This window comes from Carcharhinus amblyrhynchos, chromosome 19 (assembly GCF_965287045.1).
Source record: "Carcharhinus amblyrhynchos chromosome 19, sCarAmb.v2.hapA, whole genome shotgun sequence".
In the NCBI taxonomy this organism is placed as follows: Eukaryota; Metazoa; Chordata; class Chondrichthyes; order Carcharhiniformes; family Carcharhinidae; genus Carcharhinus; species Carcharhinus amblyrhynchos.
Genome location: NC_137342.1, coordinates 33,315,834 through 33,340,651, shown reverse-complemented (window position 1 = coordinate 33,340,651; position 24,818 = coordinate 33,315,834). Strand labels below are relative to the sequence as shown.

The 24,818-nt window shown below is 46.1% G+C and overlaps 1 protein-coding gene across 2 annotated transcripts in view; it reads right to left on the bottom strand.

The window, feature by feature from the left end:
- Positions 1–581: 581 nt before the first annotated feature.
- LOC145355442 (src substrate cortactin-like) overlaps positions 582–24,818 on the bottom strand; it is a 48,471-nt gene continuing 24,234 nt past the window's right edge. For both annotated transcript variants that reach the window (XM_080207553.1, XM_080207554.1), the window contains exons 4-16: positions 23,703–23,832; positions 21,993–22,103; positions 21,089–21,143; positions 20,552–20,662; positions 15,547–15,657; positions 14,145–14,255; positions 13,538–13,593; positions 11,214–11,283; positions 9,959–10,107; positions 8,104–8,358; positions 4,901–5,021; positions 4,481–4,549; positions 582–1,976 (exon numbers count right to left, since the gene is read on the bottom strand). In XM_080207553.1, coding sequence (XP_080063679.1) covers positions 1,840–1,976; positions 4,481–4,549; positions 4,901–5,021; positions 8,104–8,358; positions 9,959–10,107; positions 11,214–11,283; positions 13,538–13,593; positions 14,145–14,255; positions 15,547–15,657; positions 20,552–20,662; positions 21,089–21,143; positions 21,993–22,103; positions 23,703–23,832 — 1,486 coding nt within the window. In that variant the 3' untranslated portion in view covers positions 582–1,839. The remainder of the gene's footprint in view (positions 1,977–4,480; positions 4,550–4,900; positions 5,022–8,103; positions 8,359–9,958; positions 10,108–11,213; positions 11,284–13,537; positions 13,594–14,144; positions 14,256–15,546; positions 15,658–20,551; positions 20,663–21,088; positions 21,144–21,992; positions 22,104–23,702; positions 23,833–24,818) is intronic.

Below are 24,818 nucleotides of genomic sequence, written 5' to 3'. Positions count from 1 at the left end.
AACACATGTTGCAACATTGAGCAACATTCACTGACTAGACTTAGAATGATAATGAGCCTGGATGCAGAATCATGTGCCTATCCAGTTTGGCAATGATCTAGTGGGAATGTCCACTTTGACCCCTGTAGTAGCATCTAGTGTAGCCAGGCAATAAGGAAGTGACTTTAGTTAAGATGGGAGTTAGCATCTGGATTTAATGGACGAATGAAATATCATTATACTGGGTGGTAAAATTGGTTGGGCTGCATGTCAGGGATTATTATTGATGTTTGTATACTAAATTTTAAGCTAATATAAGACAGGAATGATTGACAAGAAAAACTATAATTGATCTGTTTTTGATTATATACATCAGATTCATTGGAGAAGTTCTCGCGCTCTATCTCTGAGCTACTTAACTCTTTTGGTGATCTCCTTGCAGATGTTTTTCTTTTAAATAAATGTTATGTCTTTCTACAGAGATATCTGCCTCGTGAGTTTTGTATTGCCTAAAATTAAGACAGTGCCGATCAACTTGATTTACCCCATAACACAGGTAGTAATGAGGCAATGACCAAGACAACATTTCAAAAGGAACTGAATGAGGATTTGAACGTTTTATTTAGCGAATGCAGAGTCAGTGTATAATTCCAGCAACTTGGAGAGCAACAGCACAGCTCCCTGGCTAATTTTTTTAGTTGGCATAATTCAGCGATACAGATCATTTGTCCACAAAGGTAGCTGTCAAAATCACAAAGAATCTGTGAGTGAAGATTTGAACAAGCTGCTGCCATCTAGTTTGACAGTAATTAAGAAATGGCCAACTGCAATATGACCCGTTGACTGTGACAGGTGGATGGGCCTTAGAGTCAGGGGTGATACACAGATTCACAGAACATCTGCAGCCCATGTCATGACAACCAATTAGTAGGGAAAAGCCAAAAGCAAAGGTTGACTGTCGGGGTAACAAACTCTGGTGAAACTAATAAGGGACACTTCGACCTCAGGACCAGGGTCGGGTAGGGGTGTGCTGGTGATCAGCACTCCCACTGATGGCCGAGGGCCACAGTATGCATACTCACCAAATAAACAAAAAGCAAAAGGCAAGAGGAGACACCCAGGTTCATGCATCCCATGGACTATTCCAAAAATAAGAGACATCAGAGGTATCCCTTAAGGGACATGAGTAAAAAAATGGACATTCCCTTAAAATACAGGACAACTAGTTGCCCCGTCAATCATATTCATGAAGATAAAGGTGAGTGAAATAACAAAATCATTTAACAACAAGATTATATCATAATTTCCATTCACCAATGTTACTGCTGCATTTGAATGAGGAATAGTTGGAGGAGGTGTTTAATGGAGGGCTGAGTGAGTTACAATGTGCTAACATAAACAAAAACTTGATTACTTGTGGCTGAGTCTCCACCCGTGAGCAAGTCCAGACAGGACCCCATTATTCCACAATAAATGGCAGAACAAATGAATGGAAAGTCGAGGCACGCTCCCTCAGTCGAGCTGGCAAGTTTGGCAATTAGGTCAGAATTTGTGATGGTAAAAACAGGATGGGGGAAATGGTATTGGAACAGGCAGCTTTGGCTAAAGAGTTAACATTGGCACACACCAAGCGGCAGAACACCCGCTTTCTGTGCTGGGATCTCCATGCTGGTATCGTGACTGTTTCACTTCTGGGAACCACAGCCTTTGGGTTTCAATGAGATAAAAAGAAAACAGTTCACGCGTGCCAATAAAAAAAATGGAAATCTTAAAGAAGTTTTAAATTCCGTGCCCAAAGGCGCGAAAGTTTGGTACTTATGGAAAATGGTGAAAATGAACTCCAGTGTGATTGGTCAGCGTTCACTGCAACAGCTCCACGTAATTGGCTGGGAAGAGGCCGACTTTTCCGTTGCATTGCCCCTGCCACCAGCCCTCGTCAATCTTCTCAATGTTTGTGATGATGTCTTTGGGATCAAAAGAGATTTCATCGTCGCCCTCTGTAAACACATTTATAAAGAATCAGTGGTGAATATCAATGCTGAGAGCTGCTGAACATTTGGCACTGAGCTGAAAACTTCTGCTATGGGTGATGGGGAGCAGGGGAATCATTTTCAATTCTTGAAAACAGACTTGCATTTATATAGTCCCTTGTTTCACCTCAGGATGCCCAGATTGCCTCACAGGCAGCTTTGGAAGGATAGTCACTGTTACAATGTGGGCAGCTATTTTGTGCACTTCCATGTCACACAAACACCAACATAACATTGAACAGATAATCTGTTTATAGAGTGTTGGTTGAGGGAAAATTATTGGCCAGAACTTCAAATAGTGCTGGAGATTCTTTTGCATTATCACAGTGACAACAATTCAGAAGTTAGCTGTGAAGTCCCTGAGATGTTCTGAATTCTTGCAAGGGACAATGTAAGCCTTTCTTTATCTTTCTTTCCGCCTACCTGAGAAGGAAGATAGACCCCAGTTTAACATTTCACATGAAGGACTGCACCTCTGACCTTTGGAGTTCTCCTCAGTGGGACTTCAACCATAGCATTTAACTCAGGAGCAGTGCTATTCAGAATTGCTGCTGGCAATGACAGGTAGATTGTAACAGAGAGTGCTTTAATGGGGGTGAGGTATGTAGTAAAGGTACTTTTGAGGAATGAGCATATAACAAAGATCCAGGATTACTTATTTACAGGATGTGGGTGCCATTGGCTGGGCCAGCATTTATTGCCTATCCCATTTCAGAGAGCATTTGAGAGTCAACCACATTGTTGTGGATCTGGAGTCACATGCAGGTTTCCAGATTTTCTTCCCTAAAGGGCATCAGTGAACCAGATGGGCTTTTACAACAATCGGCAATAGACTTTTTAATTCCAGATTTTACTGAATTCAAATTTGACCATCTGCCTTGGTGGGATTTGAACCCGGGTTCCTCAGCTTTTTCACCATGTTTATCAATAAGTTGGGATAGAATTGTAAAATCTTAGTGTGGAAGGAGGCCATTTGGCCCATCGAGTCTGCACTGACCACAATCCCACTCAGGCACTACCCCCATAACCCTATGCATTTAACCTAGCTAGTCCCCCTGACACTAAGGAGCAATTTAGTATGGCCACTGGTGACAGAGGGCAAATACTGCAAACTTTAATTCAGAGGCTGATTGGTTGACATCAGGGCACCAGGATGGCTCATCAGGAATGCTGAGTCGGGGGTGCCACCTTTGCCCTCAGTTTCAAGCCATGCCTTGGAGGCCTAGCTGAAGGAATGGAAGGTTGAGGCCTCCCTGGCTCCCACATGGATCCTCACTTCTACCTCCACATCCTCTCCCTGGACCTCCTCCAACTTCAGATCTGACCCATCAGTTATGTTTCCTCTGTGGCCTCTGGAGTTGCCTCACAGCCTTCATCCTCCACAGGATCCTGTCCCCCCCACCCCATATTGACAGAGCTAAATTGTGCAGAGTGCAGCTCACAACAACATGCAAGACATAGCCTGAAGGATATTTCAGTGTTCCCCCTGATTGGTCCAGGCAGCAGAATGTCAAGGAGTTATCAGAAAACCAACTGTATCCACTCTCAGCTAAATTCTGACCTACTCACAGAGCCAGGGCTCAGTTTGACTTTTATTCCACCCTGAATTGAGTTTCAATTGAAAATGGAATGGCCTCTGCCCATGTGGCCTGTACACCAACCACTGAATCACACAGGCCGTTGCAAACAATTGCCTTTTTAATGGGCTTAATTGGCTGTTTAATTGTTGGTAGACACCTTCCTGTCTTCCATGCGGGCCCGCTGACTGTAACATGGCGCGATGATGTTGGGGTGCCTGCTTGAACTGTTCTCTCACAATCTCACACGAGCCACATGTCTGCTCCCAGGGTATAACGTTCTGATCCTTGTTCCAACTTTGCCAGGGAAACAATTTCTCTCTGTCTATCCTCTCAACTCTTTCATTACTCTCAAACACCTCCACTACACCTACATTTTCTATAACTGAAGAAATACAAGACTAGTTACTACAAACTGTCCTCATTATTTAAGTTCCAAAAGCTCATGCTGGTTAAATGACTGGAATCCAGGAGCATTGTACATTACTTTGGAATTGAGAGTTAAGCCTTTCAAGATTAAAATGAGGAGACACTTGTCCCGCACAAAGGCTTTCCGGAACTTTCTCCCAGAAGGCTGGAAGTCATTTGCAAATTACAAGACTGACATTGCAGGTTTTTGCAAGGCAAGAGTATCAAAGAATATGGAGAAAAAGTGGGCAAAAAGTTGAAGTACAGGTCAGCCATGATCTAGTAGAAAGGCAGTAGAGATTGGAGGGGCTGAATGGCTTACTTTTCCCCCTACAAGCAGTCAAACGAACGATGGCATGGAGGAGTCCTATCAGGCAGCAGAGTTCTGCCCGCAGTCACTACCAGGGACTCAGAGGAAGCTAAGCAGAGGCAACCTGTGCCAAACATATTGCTAATAAATACATTCATTTCTCATCGTTGACCTACCTCCTTGGTAATCGTACAAAGCTATTGCAGTCACACCGTTTTCCACAATGTCATAAACATTCTCTGTATCTGTGGAAAAATGGCAACAGAAAGATTTTTCACAGCAGGATGAGATAAAAGCTCAAATTTTTATTGTTTAACCTCACCTACCCCCTGTCTGACCATGTTGTTCAATCCTTCTACCTACCATTACTCCATATCCCCCCACTGTATTTGTCTATATATTCCCCAAAGCCACTTTTGTCCCCATCCCCAATCCCATCACTCATATCCCCAACCCCAATTTCTCTCCATGTCCCCCATTATCTCCAATCCAACTTGTCGCCATCTCCTCAAATCCCCACTTATCTCCACAGCACAGTACATTACCCTATTAACCCATTCAGATGACATTTCAGGAGTTGGTAGGGGATATCTTACCAGCTTGGCCCATTTCCTGGCCTGGTGCCAGTTCCTCATAATCAACCTCATTGTCCACATCCTCCTTGGGAGTGGGCTGAGGTAAGTCCACAATGTTTTCATAGTCTTGGTCGTTTTCCTCCTGCAATGAGAAGAACAACGGACAGGTCATCAAATATTGCAGTCACCTAAAGCTGGCCAGGCTGGATGTCGGCAATGCTGTAACTGCTCTCCAGTCAGAAGTGCCTGAGAGGGCAGCCTAGTCAGGATTGCTGTTCCTCACTCATAACTTCTGCTGGAACATAGAATTCAAATTAAGGTAATGTCAAGATATCATCAGACCCGGGCGGCCATTTTAACTCTGGCCTGGGTGAGGAAGCATTTCCCAACCAGGTGACAGTAAGTCATGATCAGCCAGGTCAACAAACACTTCTTTTAGTTGGGTCAGGAAGGATATGGACATTCCTATTGGCCTCATAAAGAACCTTTAGGGATCCACTCTGCATGGGCAATGCAGCAAACCCCTCATTCTCCCACCACATCCCCATTTCCTTCCCTACAGTGAAATCCTTGAGAATCCATTCCCCACTCACCTGATTTCTGCAATTTAAATTATCCACCACTAGGGCCATCTTTTGCACTGCATGGGCTCAAAGCTGTGAAATTCCTTCCCTCAACTCTCTCTCTCTTCCTCACATTCTTCCTTTAAGACCCACAAAATCTCCCTCTTTGACCAAGGTCATCCATCCTATCGCCTCTTCCTGTAGTTCAGTGTTACATTTTGCCTTCTATTGCCTATGAGAAGCTATGGCGTAATTTACTAGGTTAAAGGTGGAGATTGTTGCTATTGTAGTAGTAAAGTTCCCTCTACATTGTACACAGTAGGTGCCACGTGTAAATAAATTATATCAACAGCTGCCCACTTGAATAAATGAACTTGACCTACGACCTCTGCACATTTTGAAATCCCAGTGGGATATTTAAAAAAAACTCTAACTAGATAAATTATAAAAAAAATTGTGACTTTGGATTATAAAATATTGCCAGAATTGTGTGTTTTAAAAGGGGAGGCTGCAAGTTAACAGCTAGCAATCATTTATATTTGTATATTTATTTTTGATTTACTTTTGATTTTTAATTGAACCTGGACTGATTCATACTTTAGGTCATTGATCTAAATTCAGGTCTGATTGTACAACCAGTATTTGGTTTACATCTTTGTTTTCCCTTTCTGAGCTAGAATAATGGAGTTGTATTATAGTTTTTCCAGAGATCCTTCATCTTATTGCATTCAATGAAATGACCTTTGAACTAGAAGCCAGGACAATGACTGGTCTGACATGGTGTCACCAACTAAGGCGTGGACTCAGGAGATGGAATTTGACTGAGGGGCATACAACCTGACTGATGACAGATGGAGACAACATCAAAAGATGTGTAAACAACGTGAATTTGGCAGTCTATGAAGTCTTACAGTGCCAGTGAGTAGAATCAGTAAGGATTTATGTTTACCAGACTTGTTTTTGAAGATGTCTGAAAAAGGCCTCAAAAGACTGGAATGGAAGCAAAAATCTGGTCAGTCACTGAAGAGTATGGAGGAAGGGACATCAGAATGACTGGCCGAAGAGTCCACCCTTGTGTAATTGGAGACTTGGTAATATACGAACGAAGGGGAAGTTCATTAATTTAGGATCTTGTAATGGAACAGACTAGGTTGGAGTTATCCATTTTGGAGCCCTGTCATAGAACAGGCCAATTTGCAGTTAACATTTGTGCTTTTAAAAAAAAGTCTTCTTTTCTTCCGCTTTGTATATGGTGTTTCTCTTTTCCATAAAGTCATCTTCCTTTTTGCTTTTTTCTTCTTTTATTCCAATTACAATTGTTATATCATTATTATTCTAATTCTAATCATCATTATTTAATATTCAAAAAACTGATGTTGGCATTGTCTTTCATTCTTATGTTTAGAGCACGGTTCTGAACCTAAGTAAAATTCCTCAAGGGACAGTCATGCCATTCCAAAATAAAGCTCCCTCTACACTGTCCCAACAAACTCTCTCAGGGCAGGTACAGTGCAGGATTAGTTACTGAACACTGTCCCAACAAACTCTCTCAGGGCAGGTACAGTGCAGGATTAGATACTGAACACTGTCCCAACAAACTCTCTCAGGGCAGGTACAGTGCAGGATTAGATACTGAACACTGTCCCAACAAACTCTCTCAGGGCAGGTACAGTGCAGGATTAGATACTGAACACTGTCCCAACAAACTCTCTCAGGGCAGGTACAGTGCAGGATTAGATACTGAACACTGTCCCAACAAACTCTCTCAGGGCAGGTGCAGTGCAGGATTAGATACTGAACACTGTCCCAACAAACTCTCTCAGGGCAGGTACAGTGCAGGATTAGATACTGAACACTGTCCCAACAAACTCTCTCAGGGCAGGTACAGTGCAGGATTAGATACTGAACACTGTCCCAATAAACTCTCTCAGGGCAGGTACAGTGCAGGATTAGATACTGAACACTGTCCCAATAAACTCTCTTAGGGCAGATACAGTGCAGGATTAGATACTGAACACTGTCCCAACAAACTCTCTCAGGGCAGGTACAGTGCAGGATTAGATACTGAACACTGTCCCAATAAACTCTCTCAGGGCAGGTATAGTGCAGGATTAGATACTGAACACTGTCCCAATAAACTCTCTTAGGGCAGATACAGTGCAGGATTAGATACTGAACACTGTCCCAACAAACTCTCTCAGGGCAGGTACAGTGCAGGATTAGATACTGAACACTGTCCCAATAAACTCTCTCAGGGCAGGTGCAGTGCAGGATTAGATACTGAACACTGTCCCAACAAACTCTCTCAGGGCAGGTACAGTGCAGGATTAGATACTGAACACTGTGATAATAAATATTCCCACAGTAAGCAAAGGGTAAAATTCCCACTATGTTCACAATAGTTGACACAACAAGGCAGTGCCTCTGCTGTAGGATCAGTGTGTTTCTCCATGTCCCAAAACTGCCATTCTATGGTCTTCAAATTCTGATTGCATCTAAGATTCTGGCTTTTGTGCTGAGTTACCATGGTGATTGGGAACTTCTTTGTGATTGCCCAGAATCATATCACATTGAAACATTAGTTTGAGGAGAAAACACTAGAAAAAGCACAAGATGTTCTCTGCTGAAATTTGAGTATTGTGCCTGTTTGGAGTCCATTACCTCACAGTAAGCATCAGGATGATCATAGATGGGACCTTCTTCTTGTTCTGGTTCTGGTTGCAATTCTGGCTCTGGCTCCGGTTCCGGCTCCGGCTCCGGTTCTGGCTCCAGTTCCGGCTCCGGCTCCGGCTCTGGCTCCAGTTCCGGCTCTGGCTTATTTACTGGTTTCTGACCTCGGCTTCGAGGAACTGGTAAAGCCCGATTGGTCCTCTCGGGTTCTGGTGTATCTGCCTCTTGCTCCTGCTTCTGTTGCTCCTGTGAAAGAAAGGGGCAAAGGTCAAAGATCAAGATAGGAGGAAGAACATAAGAAATAGGAGCAGGAGTAGGCCATCTAGCCCCTCGAGCCTGCCCCGCCATTCAATAAGATCATGGCTGATCTGAAATGGCTCAGTCCCACATACCCGCCTGCTCCTCATAACCCTTAGTTCCCTTATTGATCAGAAATCTATCTACCTGTGACTTATACCCCTTTAACGAGATAGCCTCCACTGCTTCAATGGGCAGAGAATTCCAAAGATCCAAAGTTCAGAGCCTTTGAACCCTACTGCATCATGCAGATAATCAGTTCCAAACTCCTTTGATTGGTTAGCTCCCAACTTGAGGTTTTCTGAATCACTCTTTTCCATTCTCTCTCTCTATTTCATCTATCCGACTCTACTCAATACTCAACTCTGGGTCCTCCTGAGCTAAGGCCTCCCCCCTTCTCCCCCTCCCACTGCTGTGATGAAGATAGAAACAAAGCACAGACAAAGGATTGAAACTGGGTTGACCCTTGTCAGTGCAGTTCAAATACTCATTGAATAAACTCGTTGACACACTCGGAGGGGCAGCGCTGTCGGAGGGGCAGCGCTGTCGGAGGGGCAGCGCTGTCGGAGGGGCAGCGCTGTCGGAGGGGCAGCGCTGACGGAGGGGCAGCGCTGTCGGAGGGGCAGCGCTGTCGGAGGGGCAGCGCTGTCGGAGGGGCAGCGCTGACGGAGGGGCAGCGCTGTCGGAGGGGCAGCGCTGACGGAGGGGCAGCGCTGACGGAGGGGCAGCGCTGACGGAGGGGCAGCGCTGACGGAGGGGCAGTGCTGACGGAGGGGCAGCGCTGTCGGAGGGGCAGCGCTGACGGAGGGGCAGCGCTGTCGGAGGGGCAGCGCTGACGGAGGGGCAGCGCTGACGGAGGGGCAGCGCTGACGGAGGGGCAGCGCTGTCGGAGGGGCAGCGCTGACGGAGGGGCAGCGCTGACGGAGGGGCAGCGCTGACGGAGGGGCAGCGCTGACGGAGGGGCAGCGCTGTCGGAGGGGCAGCGCTGTCGGAGGGGCAGCGCTGTCGGAGGGGCTCACTGTCGGAGGGGCAGCGCTGTCGGAGGGGCAGCGCTGTCGGAGGGGCAGCGCTGACGGAGGGGCAGCGCTGACGGAGGGGCTCACTGTCAGAGGGGCAGCGCTGACGGAGGGGCAGCGCTGTCGGAGGGGCTCACTATCAGAGGGGCGTGTTGCACTGCTGAAGGGCTGTCTTTCAGATAAGATGTTAAACCAGTTGGCTATTTCAAGTAGATATAAAAGATCACACTTCCCTCAAATTGGGTGCTGTTGATATTATTTCCCTGAAGACTCTATGTCTGTAAATCACATTGTGGACACAGACGGTAACTAGAAATCTAACAATGTTAATTCATACAGGGGAAGGTCTTTCGACATTGAGGGATACAAGGCAGGCAGGTGCTGAGTGTTCTCCTTCCTCACAGCCCTGGACCGAGGTGAAGAACTCATTCCCCTGTTGGACTTTTGTCTGGAGCAGTGTTAGGACAGAGTGAACTGGGTGACGTGGCCCTAAGCTGATCCAGTGAGTTACCCACCATTGCCCAGCCACTCACCTGCTGCTTCCTGCGTGCTTTCTCCTGCTCCTGTTTCTCTCGGGCCTGTCTCCGAGCACGCTCCTCTTCTGCTCTCTTCCTGTTATCTTCTTCACTGGCTTTGGCCATGTTCTCAAACCTCGACTTCAAACTGCTCGCACCACTGCTGGCTGCAGATAGACAGAGAGGGAGGGAAAGTGACAGTAATGAAGAGAGATAGACAGGGGAATGAGACAGAGATAAAGAAGGAGAGAGAGAGAAAGGGAAAGAAAAAGAAGGGAGAAGATGAAAGAATGGGAGAGGGAGAGAGAAAATGGAATGAGAGGGAAATAGTGAGAAAGGAAAAAAGAGTGAGAAATTTGGACATGAAGAGACAGGAGATAAAGGAAGGAGCAGGATCAGAGATAGAGACAAGCCAAGTGAGTCAGAAACAGGAGTGAAGAGAAAAGGATGTGGGGTTAGAGGGAGGAGGAAAGATGGAGGGAGGAGATCAAGAGGCAGACAAAGTCCAAGACAAAGAGAGGGTAACACAGAGTACATGGTTTATTAAAATCAGCACATAAAACAGTGAGTGCAGTATAAGGATAAAGGTACAAAGAAGCACAGACACCAGGAGAGGGAAGGCTAGCACTAGAAACACTGGCACTGGGTGAGAACACTGGCAGATTGGAGTTCCCATCCCCTTTATGTTAATTAATGTAGGAGGGGCTTTATCGGGAAAATCTTTAGCCCAGGAGCTGACTTATATGGAGAACAAACCCTGCAGAGAGCAGGCCTATGTATCAGGTTCAATCATTGATCAGCATTGGCCTAACTGATTCCAGCAACGGCGGTGCTGGAATTGGCCTCAGAGCCTCTGGGCTAAGCAGGGATATGGCATGGGGTAAAAACCAGGCACCAGCGTTCCAGCTGCTGATCGATGATAATCCACTCTGATGAGGGAGGGTGTGTCACTGGCACCAAGGGGTGGGTGGGTGAATGGCACTGAAGGATGTGGTCAGTCTGGGTTGTGACACCACCAATTGCTGACACTTCTGGTCTGGGCTCAGGCTTTGAGGAGGTATTGGAGAGTTCAGCTGCTGTTTATGCAACTGAGCTCTGGTAAAGTGCAGAGCATCCAGGAGAAGAACATCAGGCAAGAGAAGGAGAGAGAGGGGAGTTGGAAAGTAACAATGTGAATTCTTTTGCCATCTGTTGGCAGAAGCAACTTGGCAACATCTCGAGTTTGACTCAAGGCCCCTGCATCAATCTAGAATGGCATCACAGACCAACTTACCGGCTTCCACTGGTGTTGTCTTCTGATAGGACGAGGTTGGACTCTCCATCTCGGTGAAAGAGGCTGCGTTCTGCAATGTGAATTGGTATAACAGTCAACTATCAAACTAACCGGAGGGATAAGGCAAACCCCAGCTTGGCAGGGAGTGGCAGCATACAGCACACCAACTGTGCACCCACCTCCAGCAGACAATGCCTGGGGTGCAGCAAGAGTGTCCCCATCCACCCCACCTCAATCAATATAATTTAATGCACTTAGGTCCCCTGTACAACTCTGAAGTCTCCATAGGCCCTTACATAGGATTCCCATCCTGCAGCTTGATCAGTCAGCTGTCGAAATACCTGGGGAGGAGGATGATTTTAAAAAAAACAATAAAATACAAGATGCAATAACGCTAAGTGTGAGAGTGACCTTCCCGTGAACTCTGGGCCCAATATTCCCATTCTGCATCACCAGAGCTCGCATCCTCTGATTTTGGCTGTGGGGGAGACAGGATAATCAGGGAGGGGCATTCACCTAAAGCCAGCTGGTATCATTTACCATCCAGGAACAGCCCCCGGTACCTGCAGCAAAACCCTTGTCTCCTCATCGTCCCCCAGCCCATTCCATCCTCAATCCTGTTCAGATCATGGCTGATGTGTATCTCAACTCCATTTCGCTACTTTTGTTCCGTATTCTTTGATGCCAGTACTCAAAAACCGAAACGTTTCAGTTTTTAAAATTAAAATTAACCATCCACTGGCATCCACAGCCTCTTGGGCGAAAGATCCTCTCTGCTTTGTGTGGGGAAGGTGATTCCTGATTTCACTCCTGATCAAGTTCACCCTCATTTTAAGATTGTGTCTCCTTGTCTGAGATTCCCCTAATCGGAAGAAATAGTTTCTCTGGACACAACCCACTGAATCTTTTTCTTATTTTAAACATGGAGGTGGTGGTGCAGTGGTATTGTCACTGGATTTCTAATCCACAGGCCCAGGCCCAGAATTTGGACTCGGGTTCAAATCCCACTACAGCAGATGGTGAAATTTCAATTCAATAAAATCTGGAATGAAAAGTTTAACCATGAGCTTGACATTGTTGTAAAAACTCATCTGATTCGTAAATGCCCTTTCGGGGAGGATATCAAATCATGTGACCCTCCCCAACCTACAATCTTAACTGCCCTCTGAAATGGCCTAGCAAGGCACTTAGGGATGGGCAATAAATGCAACAATCCAGATGGGAGAAAGCTGAGACTCCAGTGTAGATTGCTGGCGCACATCAAATCCCACCAATCAGAGAACATTTGCTTTATCTCAACTGTGCCTCCCACTTACCTCCAACTCTGTGTTCTCATTTTAATGATAATCTTTTATGATGTTTTTTCTTCCGGTGGTACAGCACTCCCTTCAGTACTGGATAGGAGTATCTGACCAGGTCATGTACTCAAGTCCTGGGTTGAGGTTTGAACCCATGATCCTTAGAGGCAAAACCACCTGTGCCACGTTGACATTCCAAGGCTGAGTTCAACCAGATCATAAGTGATATGAGCAAGAGGAGGCCATTTGGCCCATCGAGCCTGCTCAACCATTCAATAAGATCATGGCTGATTTAGATCCATAGACATATACAACATTGATATTCTTGATTAATAAGAGGATCAGGGGTTATGGGGAAAAGGCAGGAGAATGGGGATGAGAAAAAGGTCAGCCATGATTAAATGGCGGAGCAAACTTGATGGGCTGAGTGATCTAATACTGCTCCTATGTCTAATGGTCTTAACATGGAAACAGGTCCTTTGGCCCAATTCATCCATGCCAACCAGGTTTCCTAAACTGAACTAGTCTCATTTGCCTGTGTTTGGCCCATATCCCTCTAACCTGAGTCAGTTTCAAGTTGAGGGCTGACACTGGAAGTGGCCATTTTCATGGCCAGCAGTGAGGCCTGCTCAGGCATTGAACTCCCTGGCTCTGAGATGGTCCAAGTATTTCTTTCAGCTTTTACCTGATTATGTCCTAAAAGAGGCAGAAATGTGCAGACAACCATCGATGATATATTGTTGCCATATGGAAACAGTACAACATCAATCATTGGTGCCATGAATAAGGATATTCAAGCTCTCTCTAGTCCACTGAGACAGTGATGTGAAGGGTCAAAGTTCTTAGTGCAGGATAACAGCATGGGAGAGAGAAGTCAAGTAAACCAAAAAAGTGTGAAGCCAAACTGGTTGTTGGAGGGAGGGAGGACTCAGAGAGGGGGTTATATTCCAGCTCTGTGGCCATGGTTTGCCTTGTTACAGAGAGTTGTGATGAACCTCATGGTGATTACAGTCTCTAAGGACCTACCTTGTCCATCCGGTCCTGTTGTACCCCATATCGCCCACCAAAGCCCTTGGCATAATCTACAGAAGGAGGGCAGATAACAGAGAGATGAGCAAAAAACATTACTAAATTACTATCGTGACCGGTTGCCCTCACTTCCAACACTCTTCACCTGAGATGCTGACTCATTGGCTACAGTTTCACAATCACCAGTGATCCTATCTCAACAAGATATTTGATTGTGGTGATGAATTTCAATCTGGATCCCAGATTGGGGGGGGTGTGTGTGGCTGGCACCTTGTCCAGCTAGGGCACAGGCTCAGTACTGATTCACACCCCAGTCAACCGACCCAGACCTTACAGCCAATCTTCATCCTAACGTTACCCAGGGGGTGGACACACTGACAATGCCTTCAATGGCCCTCCAGCATTCCCTCTTAAGATTTAATTGGTCCAGGCCCTGGGGATGCGGCTGCTTACAGTTTAAGAGTTGACTGGAGTTTCACCTCACTGAAAATCATATGGGAGAGAATCTGCCAACACCACCATTTGTCACTTGTTGGCAACGTCTTGATTTCGCTCATTCTGTTCTCCATTCCTTTATTGCTATGTTGTCCATTCAGTCCCTCACCTGTCTGAGATTCATGAAGCTTCACGTCCTCTTTATGGTCCCATCCATGGGCAGTTTTGTCCTGGTGGTCCTTCTGTACTCCGAACTTCCCTCCAAATCCTTTTGAATAATCTGTAAGACAATTGTATCAATCTCACATTCTTGGAGCCTCAGACTACAGATTGAATCATAAACTTCACTCCTCTGACTGATTATGTGTGCAGAGGGAGAACACACTGAGGTTTCACCTCTAGCTAACCCTCCAGGATCTGTCTGGAGTCTCTGGGAAATAAAGATCAATTTTTAGGACACTCCTGTGAGAAAGCCTGGAGAAAATAAATGGGGGACCAAACCTACACATACCAAAGATTTGTAGGTTTGGTGGATTGGCCATGGTAAATGCACAGGGTTACGGGGATAGAGGGGAGGAGAGGGGGGACTGGGCGGGAGGAGAGGGGGGACTGGGCAGGAGGCTCTGTTGGAGTTGGTGTAGACTTGATTGGCCAAATGGCCTCCTCCAGTCCTGCAGGGATTCTATGTTCTAACATCCAGTTGGGTAATAAGTCTTTGTTTTCCAATTGTCTAGGAAGGTAATGCTTCACGAGGATGGATGTGTGAGCCAATTAACACCTGAGGTGTGGAGGCAAGTCGTGACGAAATCACAGTTGGCAACCCCAACAAGGAATGAATTCAGGTCGCTGCCCGAGGCTGCAGTGAGCTGGCAAAACAACATCAAAATGATCATGAATTGGTCACAGCAATCAGAGAGTTGAAATCAAAATTCTGGTGTCAGTGGAGGGAGCACATGGAAGGTATTTGTGTAAAAACCAGAGGTACCATTCTGTATGAGTGACCGGGAATAGGCAGTACAGTGGCACAGTGGTTAACACTACTGCCTCACAGCACCATAGACTCAGGTTCAATTCCAGCCTTGGGTCACTGTCTACCTGGAGTTTGCACGTTCTCCCTGTGTCTGTGTGGGTTTCCTCCAGGTGCTCCAGTTTCCTCCCACAGCCCAAAGATGTGCGGGTTTGGTTGATTGGCCATGCTAAATTGCCCCTAATGTCAGGGGGTTAGCAGGGTAAATACAGGGGGTTATGAGGATAGGGCCTGGGTGGGACTGCTGTCGGTAGAGGCTCAATGGCCTCCATTGTTAATCTGATTCGATGATATCACATGAGTGGCTGGGAATCGGAGGTACCATTCTCTGTGAATGGGAGGTACCATACTGTGTGATTGGGTGGGTATGGGAGGTACCATACTGTGTGGGATACTGTGTGATTGGGTGGGTACGGGAGGTACCATTTTATGTGAATGGGTGAGAGTGGGAGGTACCATTCCATGTGAGTGGTGAGGAATAGAATTTATCTTTCTGTGCGAGTGGGAGGTACCATTCTGTGTGAGAGGGTGGGAGTGAACATACCTTTCTGCGAATCGTGTTTCTCAGTCACTCCTTTGTAGTCGTATCCCAAAGCAGATTTATCCACCTTGTCCTTTTCAACTCCATATTTCCCACCAAATCCTTTGGCATAATCTGAGGGACATGAAAATGTTGCAGTATATTAAACCAAGTGCAGGGTATTAGAGACCATTTGGCTGCCATGACTCTTAATAGAGATGTTTAATGTGATCCCACAACTCTGCATTTTACTATAAGCTCAAAAGTTATTACACTTCAAGTACATATCCGATTGTCACTTGAAAGTTCAGATGGAATCAGATATCACCTCCAGACACTGAATGGTGCCTCTAGATCTTAACACCATTTGTGAAAAAGTTCTCCTTATTCCCCCTTTAGTTCTTTTTCCAATTATTTTAACTCAGTGTTACTGACCTCTGTGTCAAAGGAAGTCATTTCTTCCCACTTGCTTTATCCAAAATTCCCTTTATGAATTGGATCCCTTTATGAGGTCTCCCCTTATTCTTCTGTGCTCTAAAATGATCAATCCCAGACTCCCTGCCTCACAGAAATCTTCCATCTCTGGTATGATCTGAAAATATCCTCCAGGACTTGGCATCTTTCTTAAAGTATAATACCCAGAATTGCACACAATACACCAGTTGAGGGCAATCCAGAGATTTTTTAATGGTTTAGTGAGAACTCATGTTTATTGAACTCAATGGGCTGGACTTTCCAGCCGCGTTCGTCCCAGGAAATTCCTGCCGGAGTTCAACGGACCTTTGTATGGTCTGCCGGATTTTCTGTCCCACCCACCATGATTCCCATGGTGGGGGGAGTGGGAAAATTCCACCCAATGTCTCTATTTACAAAGTCAAAGGTCCCAATACGTTTTCCTGAAAGCCTCATCAGCCCACACTGCCACTTTAACAATTTGGAAAAATGCATCCCAGGTCCAATTATTCTTGCACCCACTCAAAAGAGCAGCATTTAGATTTGACTTCTTCCACATGTTCCTCCCAAAGAGCATTCCTTCATATTTACCCAAATTAAATTGCCCCTGCCTATCTGCCTATTTTCATAAGTCTGTCTATCTTCTCCGGAAGTCTGCAGCCATCCTGCTCGCAATGTTGCCCAGTTTGGTGACATCTGCAAAGTTTGAAATTGTATTCCTTATACCCATTAATAGATGTAAGAACATAACAGATAAGAGCAGGAGTAGGCCATTCAGCCCATCGAGCTTGCTCTGCCATTCAATGAAATCATGGTTGATCTTCTACTTCAGCACCATTTTCCTGCACTTTCCCCTTTATATGTTTTTAATATGTAGAAATCTATTGATCTTAGTGTTGAACATACTCAATGACTGTGCCTCTTCAGCCCCATGGGCTGGAGGATTCCCAAAATTCAATACTCTCAATGAAAAAATTCCTCCTCATTTCCATCCTAAATGACCTGCCCCTTATTCTGAGACTGTGCCCCCTGATTCTAGACCAACCCCCCCTCTCCTGAGCCAGGGGAAACAACCTTCCTACATCAAATCTCTCTCAAGTCCTGTAAGAATTTTACATGTTTGAATGTGATTATCCTTCATTCTTCTCAACTGCTGAAGAATGAACTGGGTATTAACAAATGAAATGACAGATGAACAGTGGGAGGTGTTCAAAATCTATTAGGTAGATTCCAAGATCTATATATATCCCTTCAGGGCAAATTGAATAATTAAAGAAGTTTGATCATGAGGGGAAGTGAGACATAGTATAAAACTACAAGAAAGAACTTGTACAAGGACAAAAAAGCATTTGAAATCTCACAGAGTCCAAAAAATGGCAACTGGGTATAAGGAGAATGGTAAGAGCTACAGAAAGGGAACTTAAGAGCAATATCAAGAACACTAAAAGTTTTACAAAGGCACTAAAAAGAAGAGCAGTGGGATCATTCCTGAAAGATAGGCACAGGTGATAGCATGATTGGAAATAAGAGATGGTAAGTTTGGTAATTGCTGCTTTTAATCAGTCTTTTCAGTAGAGGGGGAGGGTAAAGTATCTCAGATACATGGAAAACCCAGGCTTAAACTAAGGGAAGAATACAACAGAATTAAAATAGTGATGGGGAAACTAATGAGATCAAAGATGTACAAACCTCCAAGACTTACGCATTTTCACCCCGAGTATTAAAAGAAGGTGCAAAAATCGTTAATCTATTGGTCATGATCTCCCAAAACACTCTCTGGAATTATCCCTTAGATTAAAAAAGTTCCATCATCACTCCAGCACTTAGGAAGAGTTGGAGAGGAAAAGGAGGAAATGATAAACTGATTAGTTCAAAGTTATTTATGGGAAGGTAATCAAATCTGTTATTACAAGACAGCTGATGAAGCATTCAGACCAATAGGAAGTGATCAGAGAGAGCCAGCATGGATTGGTAAAGGATAAGATTGAGAAGGTAACAGGCATGGAAGATACTGCAGATGCTGCAAATCTGAAATAGAAATAGAAAATGCTGGAAAAACTCTACAGGTCAGGCCAGATCTGTGGAGAGAGAAACAGAGTTAACATTTCAGGCCAATCATTTTGTCACTGACCTAAAATGTTGGGCAGGGTTTTTATCAGCACTCGGGAAGGAGGAAGGCTGGCAAAATGGAGTGACATGCCCATTGTCTTCCCAGTGCCATTTTTGACAGTGGTGGGAAAGGTGGCAGATCTGCCACCCACTGGGAGACCAACTGAGCCACCTGAGCGACCAATTAAGGGCCTCTTCCGGACTCTGTGGGCATTTTGACTATGTTGGGAGAGCCTGCCATCACACACAGAGAGACAGCCCCATCAAACCTGGCAACCTCTCAGTGGACTTCATGGGGGTGGGAGCTTCTCTATTGGGCTTTCTATGATTCCCTCATAGAGCTGCGGAAATGGCCAAATCCACAGCATTGTACTGTCTGTTCATAGTCAAACGTCTGTTTATAGTCAAACGTCTGTTTCCCCATCACCACCCATCCCCAATACTGCTTACTATTCTACGAGGGCACCCATGTATAACCCCAGCAATAGCCATTGTTACCCACGATGCTACTGAGGTTGCTGACACTCTGGTTAAGCTGGCAGCTTTTGACTTTGATGAAGCGTCATCCAGCCTCGAAATGTTGGCTCTATTCTCTCTCCACAGACGCTGTCAGGCCTGCTGAGATTTTCCAGTACTTTTTTGTTGTTGGTCTTTAATAACATGGCAGCCACTTGATTAGCTGCCACCGGCACCATGTCATCCCAGGGTTCCACTGCCAGCTGACATCGGCTCATTTCCTGCCTTTGGGTCCAATGGCGGGACTTCAGCATCTTGCATAAAATTCCAGCCATTAACTCAGTTTCTCCCTCCACAGAGGCTGCCTGACCTGCTGAGTATCTCCAGCATTTTCTATTATTATGGCAGATAGTGTCGGGATGGTATTTAGATGGAATTCCAAGAAGTATTCAATAAGATTCCACATAAGAGACTGTTAGGAAACAATGTATGGAATTAGAGGCAACCGATTGGCTTGGTTAGGATCGGGAGAAACCATTTCCTCTGTTAGGAGGTAGGAGACAGAGTGCAAGGATGATGGGAATGTCCTGAAACTGCTGGGATGTGCCATGTGCTATCCCCTAGGGATCTTGTACGGGGGCCTCCACTTTTCACTATAGTTATAGACAATTTTGATGGAGGAATAGAAAGCCACGTATCAAAGTTTGTTGACGACACTAAATTGCAACATAAATTGTGTAGATGAGAACAGAAAATTACAAGGAGACAATGATTTTTCTAAAATTAATTTATGGAATGTGAGCATCACTGGCTGGGCCAGCATGTATTGCCTATCCCTAACTACCCTCCATTTCAGAGGGTATTTGAGAGTCAATCATATTAATGTGGTTCTGGAGTCATATATAGGCCAGCAGATTTCCTTTCCTGAAGGGCATTAATGAACCAGATGGGTTTTTACAAGAATTGACAATACTTTCATGGTCATCATTAGACTTTTAATTCCAATTTTTTTACTGAATTCAAATTTCACCTTCTGCTGTTGTGAGATTCAAACCTGGGTTCTCAGAGTATTACCCTAGGTCTTTGAATTACTAGTCCAGTGACACTACCACTATGCCACTACATCCCCATTAAATGAGTGGATAAAACTTGGCAGATGGAGTTTAGTGTGGAGAAATGAGAGATCATCCTCTGTGGAGCATGAAGTAGAGATCAGAGCATTTTCGAAATGGGGAGAAGAGAAGAGATTAGTTAGGAGCAGAGTGATTAAGAAACCGATGTGGAAAAATAATTGGATAGGCATTAAAAAAATCTAAAAGACTTATGGAATGCTGATCAAGAGGGCTAGAATATAAAGGGATGTATGTATGTTACAGCTCTGGAATTAGACCCTATCTCAGATACTACATTAATTCCTCTGCACCCCACCTCAGTGAAGATATACTTACTGCATTGGGGAAGGTGCAACATAGATTCACCAGAATGATTATAGGGTTAAAGTTAAATGATGAGAATATGTTCATTTAAATTTAGAAAATTAAGGCATGATCTAATTGAATAATTTAAAATTATTAAAGGAATTCAGAGAGAAATCATTTTCTATGATGACAGAATGCATAACAAAGGATATAACATTAAAAGTAGTGCCCTCCATTTCAGAGGGTCTGCATTTACATGGGTGTGTAATAACATGTGATAGCAGAAAGACAGAGTGCAAACCTAGAACACTCTCCTCTACAAAATTAAGGTAAAGGCCAACTGAAAATTTCCAAACGGAGATCGATGGATTTTTGTTACTAAAGGTTTGAGAGATATGGAACTAAGGAGGGTAAATAAAGTTGAGATACAGATCAGCCATGACCTAGTTAACTGGTACAACAGATTGGAGGGATTAATTGGCCTGCTCCAGGTCATACGTTGCTATCAGGTAGCATTCTGTTGCAGTTAGAGAGGAGTAAGTCAGGCAGGTTCCATTCTGTGTGAGTGGGAGGGCAGTGTATAATGAACATACCTTTCTGTGAATCATGCTTCTCACTCACTGCTTTATAGTCATATCCCAAAGCAGATTTATCCACCTTGTCCTTTTCAACTCCATATTTCCCACCAAAACCTTTGGCATAATCTGAGGGAAATGAAGATATTACAGAATATTAAACCACAGTAAATACAGGGATAATCTGGGGAAATACCAAGTATCACACACCCAGGATAATACAGAGAGCATCACACACCCATGTAATTGCACACCATACTGCATACCCAGGCAAATACAGAGAGTATCATCACACATTGATGTAAATACAGAGAGTATTGCATACCCAGGTAAATGCAGACAGTATCATACATCCATGTAAATACAACGCAGTAAGGGCAGAATGTAACCTAAACCCGAGGAAGTCAGAAATTATGTATATTTGGATAAATAGAGAGGGCAATCCATCGCAGATACTGATGTGGGGATTTTGACTTCAATTATATCTCATTGTGGAATTTCCATATCCTTCTGGCATCTCTCCCCTTATTGGCTGGGAGTAAAGCCACATTTTACCTTTCTGTGAAGCATGCTTGTCCACTTCTCCTTTGTACTCATATCCCACAGCAGACTGCAAGAGAGGACCAAGAGATTGAGCTATTAGACCAATACATCCACAAGGCTCACCAGATTCAGGGCAACATTGAATGGGCACACACACAGGACCAAGAAAAGGAAATAGACCCTTTTCCACTTATCAAATCTATACAACCCCATATCCCTTATTCCCCACCCTCTCCCCATATCACTAATCATACAGGGTGGTAGTTGTGTCATGGTATTTTCACTGGCTGAGTAATTAAAAAGACTCAGGGTAATATTCATTGACCCAAGTTCAAATCCCACCGAGGCAGATAGTAAAATTTGAATTCAGTAAAAACCTGGATGACCATGAAGCCATTGTGGATTGCTGTAAACACCCTCATGTCCCTTTAGGGGCATTCTTATCTGGTTTGGCCTACAGCCCCACTGGAATATGTTCAACTTTTTCCTGCCTTCTGAAATGGCTCAGCAAACCACTCAGTTCAAGGACAAGAAAGGATGAGCAATAAATGTTAGCCCAGCCAGTGGCCCCCTATACAAGCCATCATCACCCTACTCACACTGGGTCAGATAAACAGCAAATCTCCCTCATTAATGTTTCAGCAATCTGTATTAAACCCCAGATAAGACCTGTGTGATCTTTCATTTCTTACACTTCCAGCCTCAGTAATGAGTGAATTCTGCTGAAAGAACCTAACCTGTTAACTGAGTCACTGGGACAGCAGTCAGGAGCTGCTGACCCCCCAGTTTATCTGTGTGGACTGGACCAGAGCAAAGGGCCCACAGGTCAGTATCACAGCTGTTCTGTTCTGCTGTTTTATAGGATCCAATCCCTCTTCAGGGTAACAAAGACTGCACAGTCCCCTCTTATCCTTACCTTGTCTGTCCGATCTTTTTGAACTCCATATTTCCCACCGAATCCCTTGGCAGCGTCGGTCTGTGATGAATGTTTTGCAACGTCTGCGACGTACTCGTTTCCTAAGGCAGACTGCGAGAAGAGGGACATTACGAATGACAACTTGTACCCACATGTCCACCACTCCCAGTGACTGCCTTCCCCTGTCACTGAGCAAACTCAGGGAACAATAGGATCTGCTGCTTTCAGACTGACGTCCAGTGAACCTACAGTCAGTCTGGACAGTTAACAGAGCCCTCTCCCTGCACCCCTACTGCCCCCAGCACCCCCCAACCCTCCCTGCACCCCTACTGCCCCCAGCACCCCCCAACCCTCCCTTCACCCCTACTGCCCCAGCCCCCCCAACCCTCCCTTCACCCCTACTGCCCCAGCCCCCCCAACCCTCCCTGCACCCCTACTGCCCCCAGCACCCCCCAACCCTCCCTGCACCCCTACTGCCCCCAGCCCCCCCAACCCTCCCTGCACCCCTACTGCCCCCAGCACCCCCCAACCCTCCCTACACCCCTACTGCCCCAGTCCCCCCAACCCTCCCTTCACCCCTACTGCCCCAGTCCCCCCAACCCTCCCTTCACCCCTACTGCCCCAGTCCCCCCAACCCTCCCTTCACCCCTACTGCCCCAGTCCCCCCAACCCTCCCTTCACCCCTACTGCCCCCAGACCCTCATCCCTCCCTGCACTTCTACTGCCCCCAGACCCTCATCCCTCCCTGCACTTCTACTGCCCCCAGACCCTCATCCCTCCCTGCACCTCTACTGCCCCCAGACCCTCATCCCTCCCTGCACCTCTACTGCCCCCAGACCCTCATCCCTCCCTGCACCCCTACTGCCCCCAGACCCTCATCCCTCCCTGCACCCCTACTGCCCCCAGACCCTCATCCCTCCCTGCACTCCTACTGCCCCCAGACCCTCATCCCTCCCTGCACCCCTATTGCCCCCAGACCCTCATCCCTCCCTGCACCCCTATTGCCCCCAGCCCCTGACCCCTCCCTGCACTTTACTGCCCCCAGACCCTCACCCCTCTCTGCACCCCTACTGTCCCCAGCTCCCCCACCCCTTACTGCCTCCAACCCCCCCCACCCAGCACCCCCACTCCTCCTTGCGTCCTACTGCCCCCAGCCCCTCCACCCCTTCCTGCACCCCAACTGCCTCCAGCTCTCCACCCCTCCCTGCATTCCTACCACTTCCTGACACCACCCTCCGCTCTCTGATTCCCCACCCTTGTTCCCGCTCACCATCTGGTCCCAAAACCTTGCCCCCCGCCCCCTCCTGTCCCAGCACCCAGCTCGCCCCCATCCCAGCCCCACCCAGCTCTCCCATCCCAACGCCCTGCTCGTCCCCGTCCCAGCCCCACCCAGCTCTCCCATCCCAACGCCCTGCTCGTCCCCGTCCCAGCCCCACCCAGCTCGCCCCCATCCCAGCCCCACCCAGCTCTCCCATCCCAACGCCCTGCTCGTCCCCGTCCCAGCCCCACCCAGCTCGTCCCCGTCCCAGCCCCACCCAGCTCTCCCATCCCAACGCCCTGCTCGTCCCCGTCCCAGCACCCTGCCTCCCCTTTTCCAGCACATTCCACATTTGCGAATGACTCAATGTCTCACGTTCACATTTCAGCTTTCCATATCTATTGATATGAAAGGAAATTTGGGATTAGTGAAAAGCTGGAAAGATCAATCACCTTGTCCATGCGATCCTTCTGGACTCCAAACTTGCCACCATAACCGTACGATGCTTTTGCTCCCTCCTCCAGCTCCTTCTTCTTGATAGTTTCATGATCTTTTGAGACATTTTGCCTCAGCTCATGGACACTGCAAAACAAAACCCCCCACAGATTCCCGTTACTGAGGACTGGGACAGTGTTTTACCGGGTTGTGTAAGCATTGTGTATGAGTGGTACAAGTCTGCAAAGCACTGCCTGGCAGTGTAGTGGAGGCAGGTTCAATGGAGGCATTCAGGAGAGCATTAGCTGATTATCTGAAGTGAAACAATGAGCTGGGCTACAGGGGAATGGCACTGGGCCATGATGCTCATTTGGAGAGCTGGTGCAGATACAATCAGCCAAATGGCCTCCTTCTGCACAGTAACAGCTCTATGATTTGTACACAAGGCATGTGGATGAAGCCTAAAAGTGGCATCCTTAGGCCCCTTGAGAAGGTAATGGTGGACTTTCCTCTTGAGAAAGCAGTTATGTGATAGATTACCAGGTCACCTCAGTGTCAACCTGGTGGTGTAGGCTTCACATGTAAGGTGGAGGTGGCAGGTCAACTCTCTGAACCTCCTGACGTATCTCCAAATCCCAGGTTTAATTGACCTTTGCAGTTATAAACTCTCTACACCGCCTTGTAACCACCAGGTCCGAGGAACCAAAGTTATCCCAGTTTATGTTCAAAGGTCATTCCTCTGACGCTGGGACCAGCTCCGCTGTTTGACTGTATGGGATCTCTCTCAGGTGTAGGAATGGGGTATGGTGGTGACTAGAATCAACCTGCAATTGTTAAAGCAAGACCCCTCTGAAAGGCTTCACATATCAGGAAATATTCAACTACAAGGAATAAAAAATGAACCTGCATTTCTATGTCCTAAGGATGTTCCAAAGTATTTCATGGTTCAGTGCACTGCTCTGAAAAGCACACTAGCTGTGTATGAAAGTGCAGCAGCTAATTTATATACACAGCTCGGCAAAGAAAATGAAATACATGACCAGAGAATCTATTTTTCCTGACATTGGTAGAGGGAGGAATGTTTATTAAGAAGGAAGAAGAATAGCTCTACTCTTCTCCAAATACACTGTGGG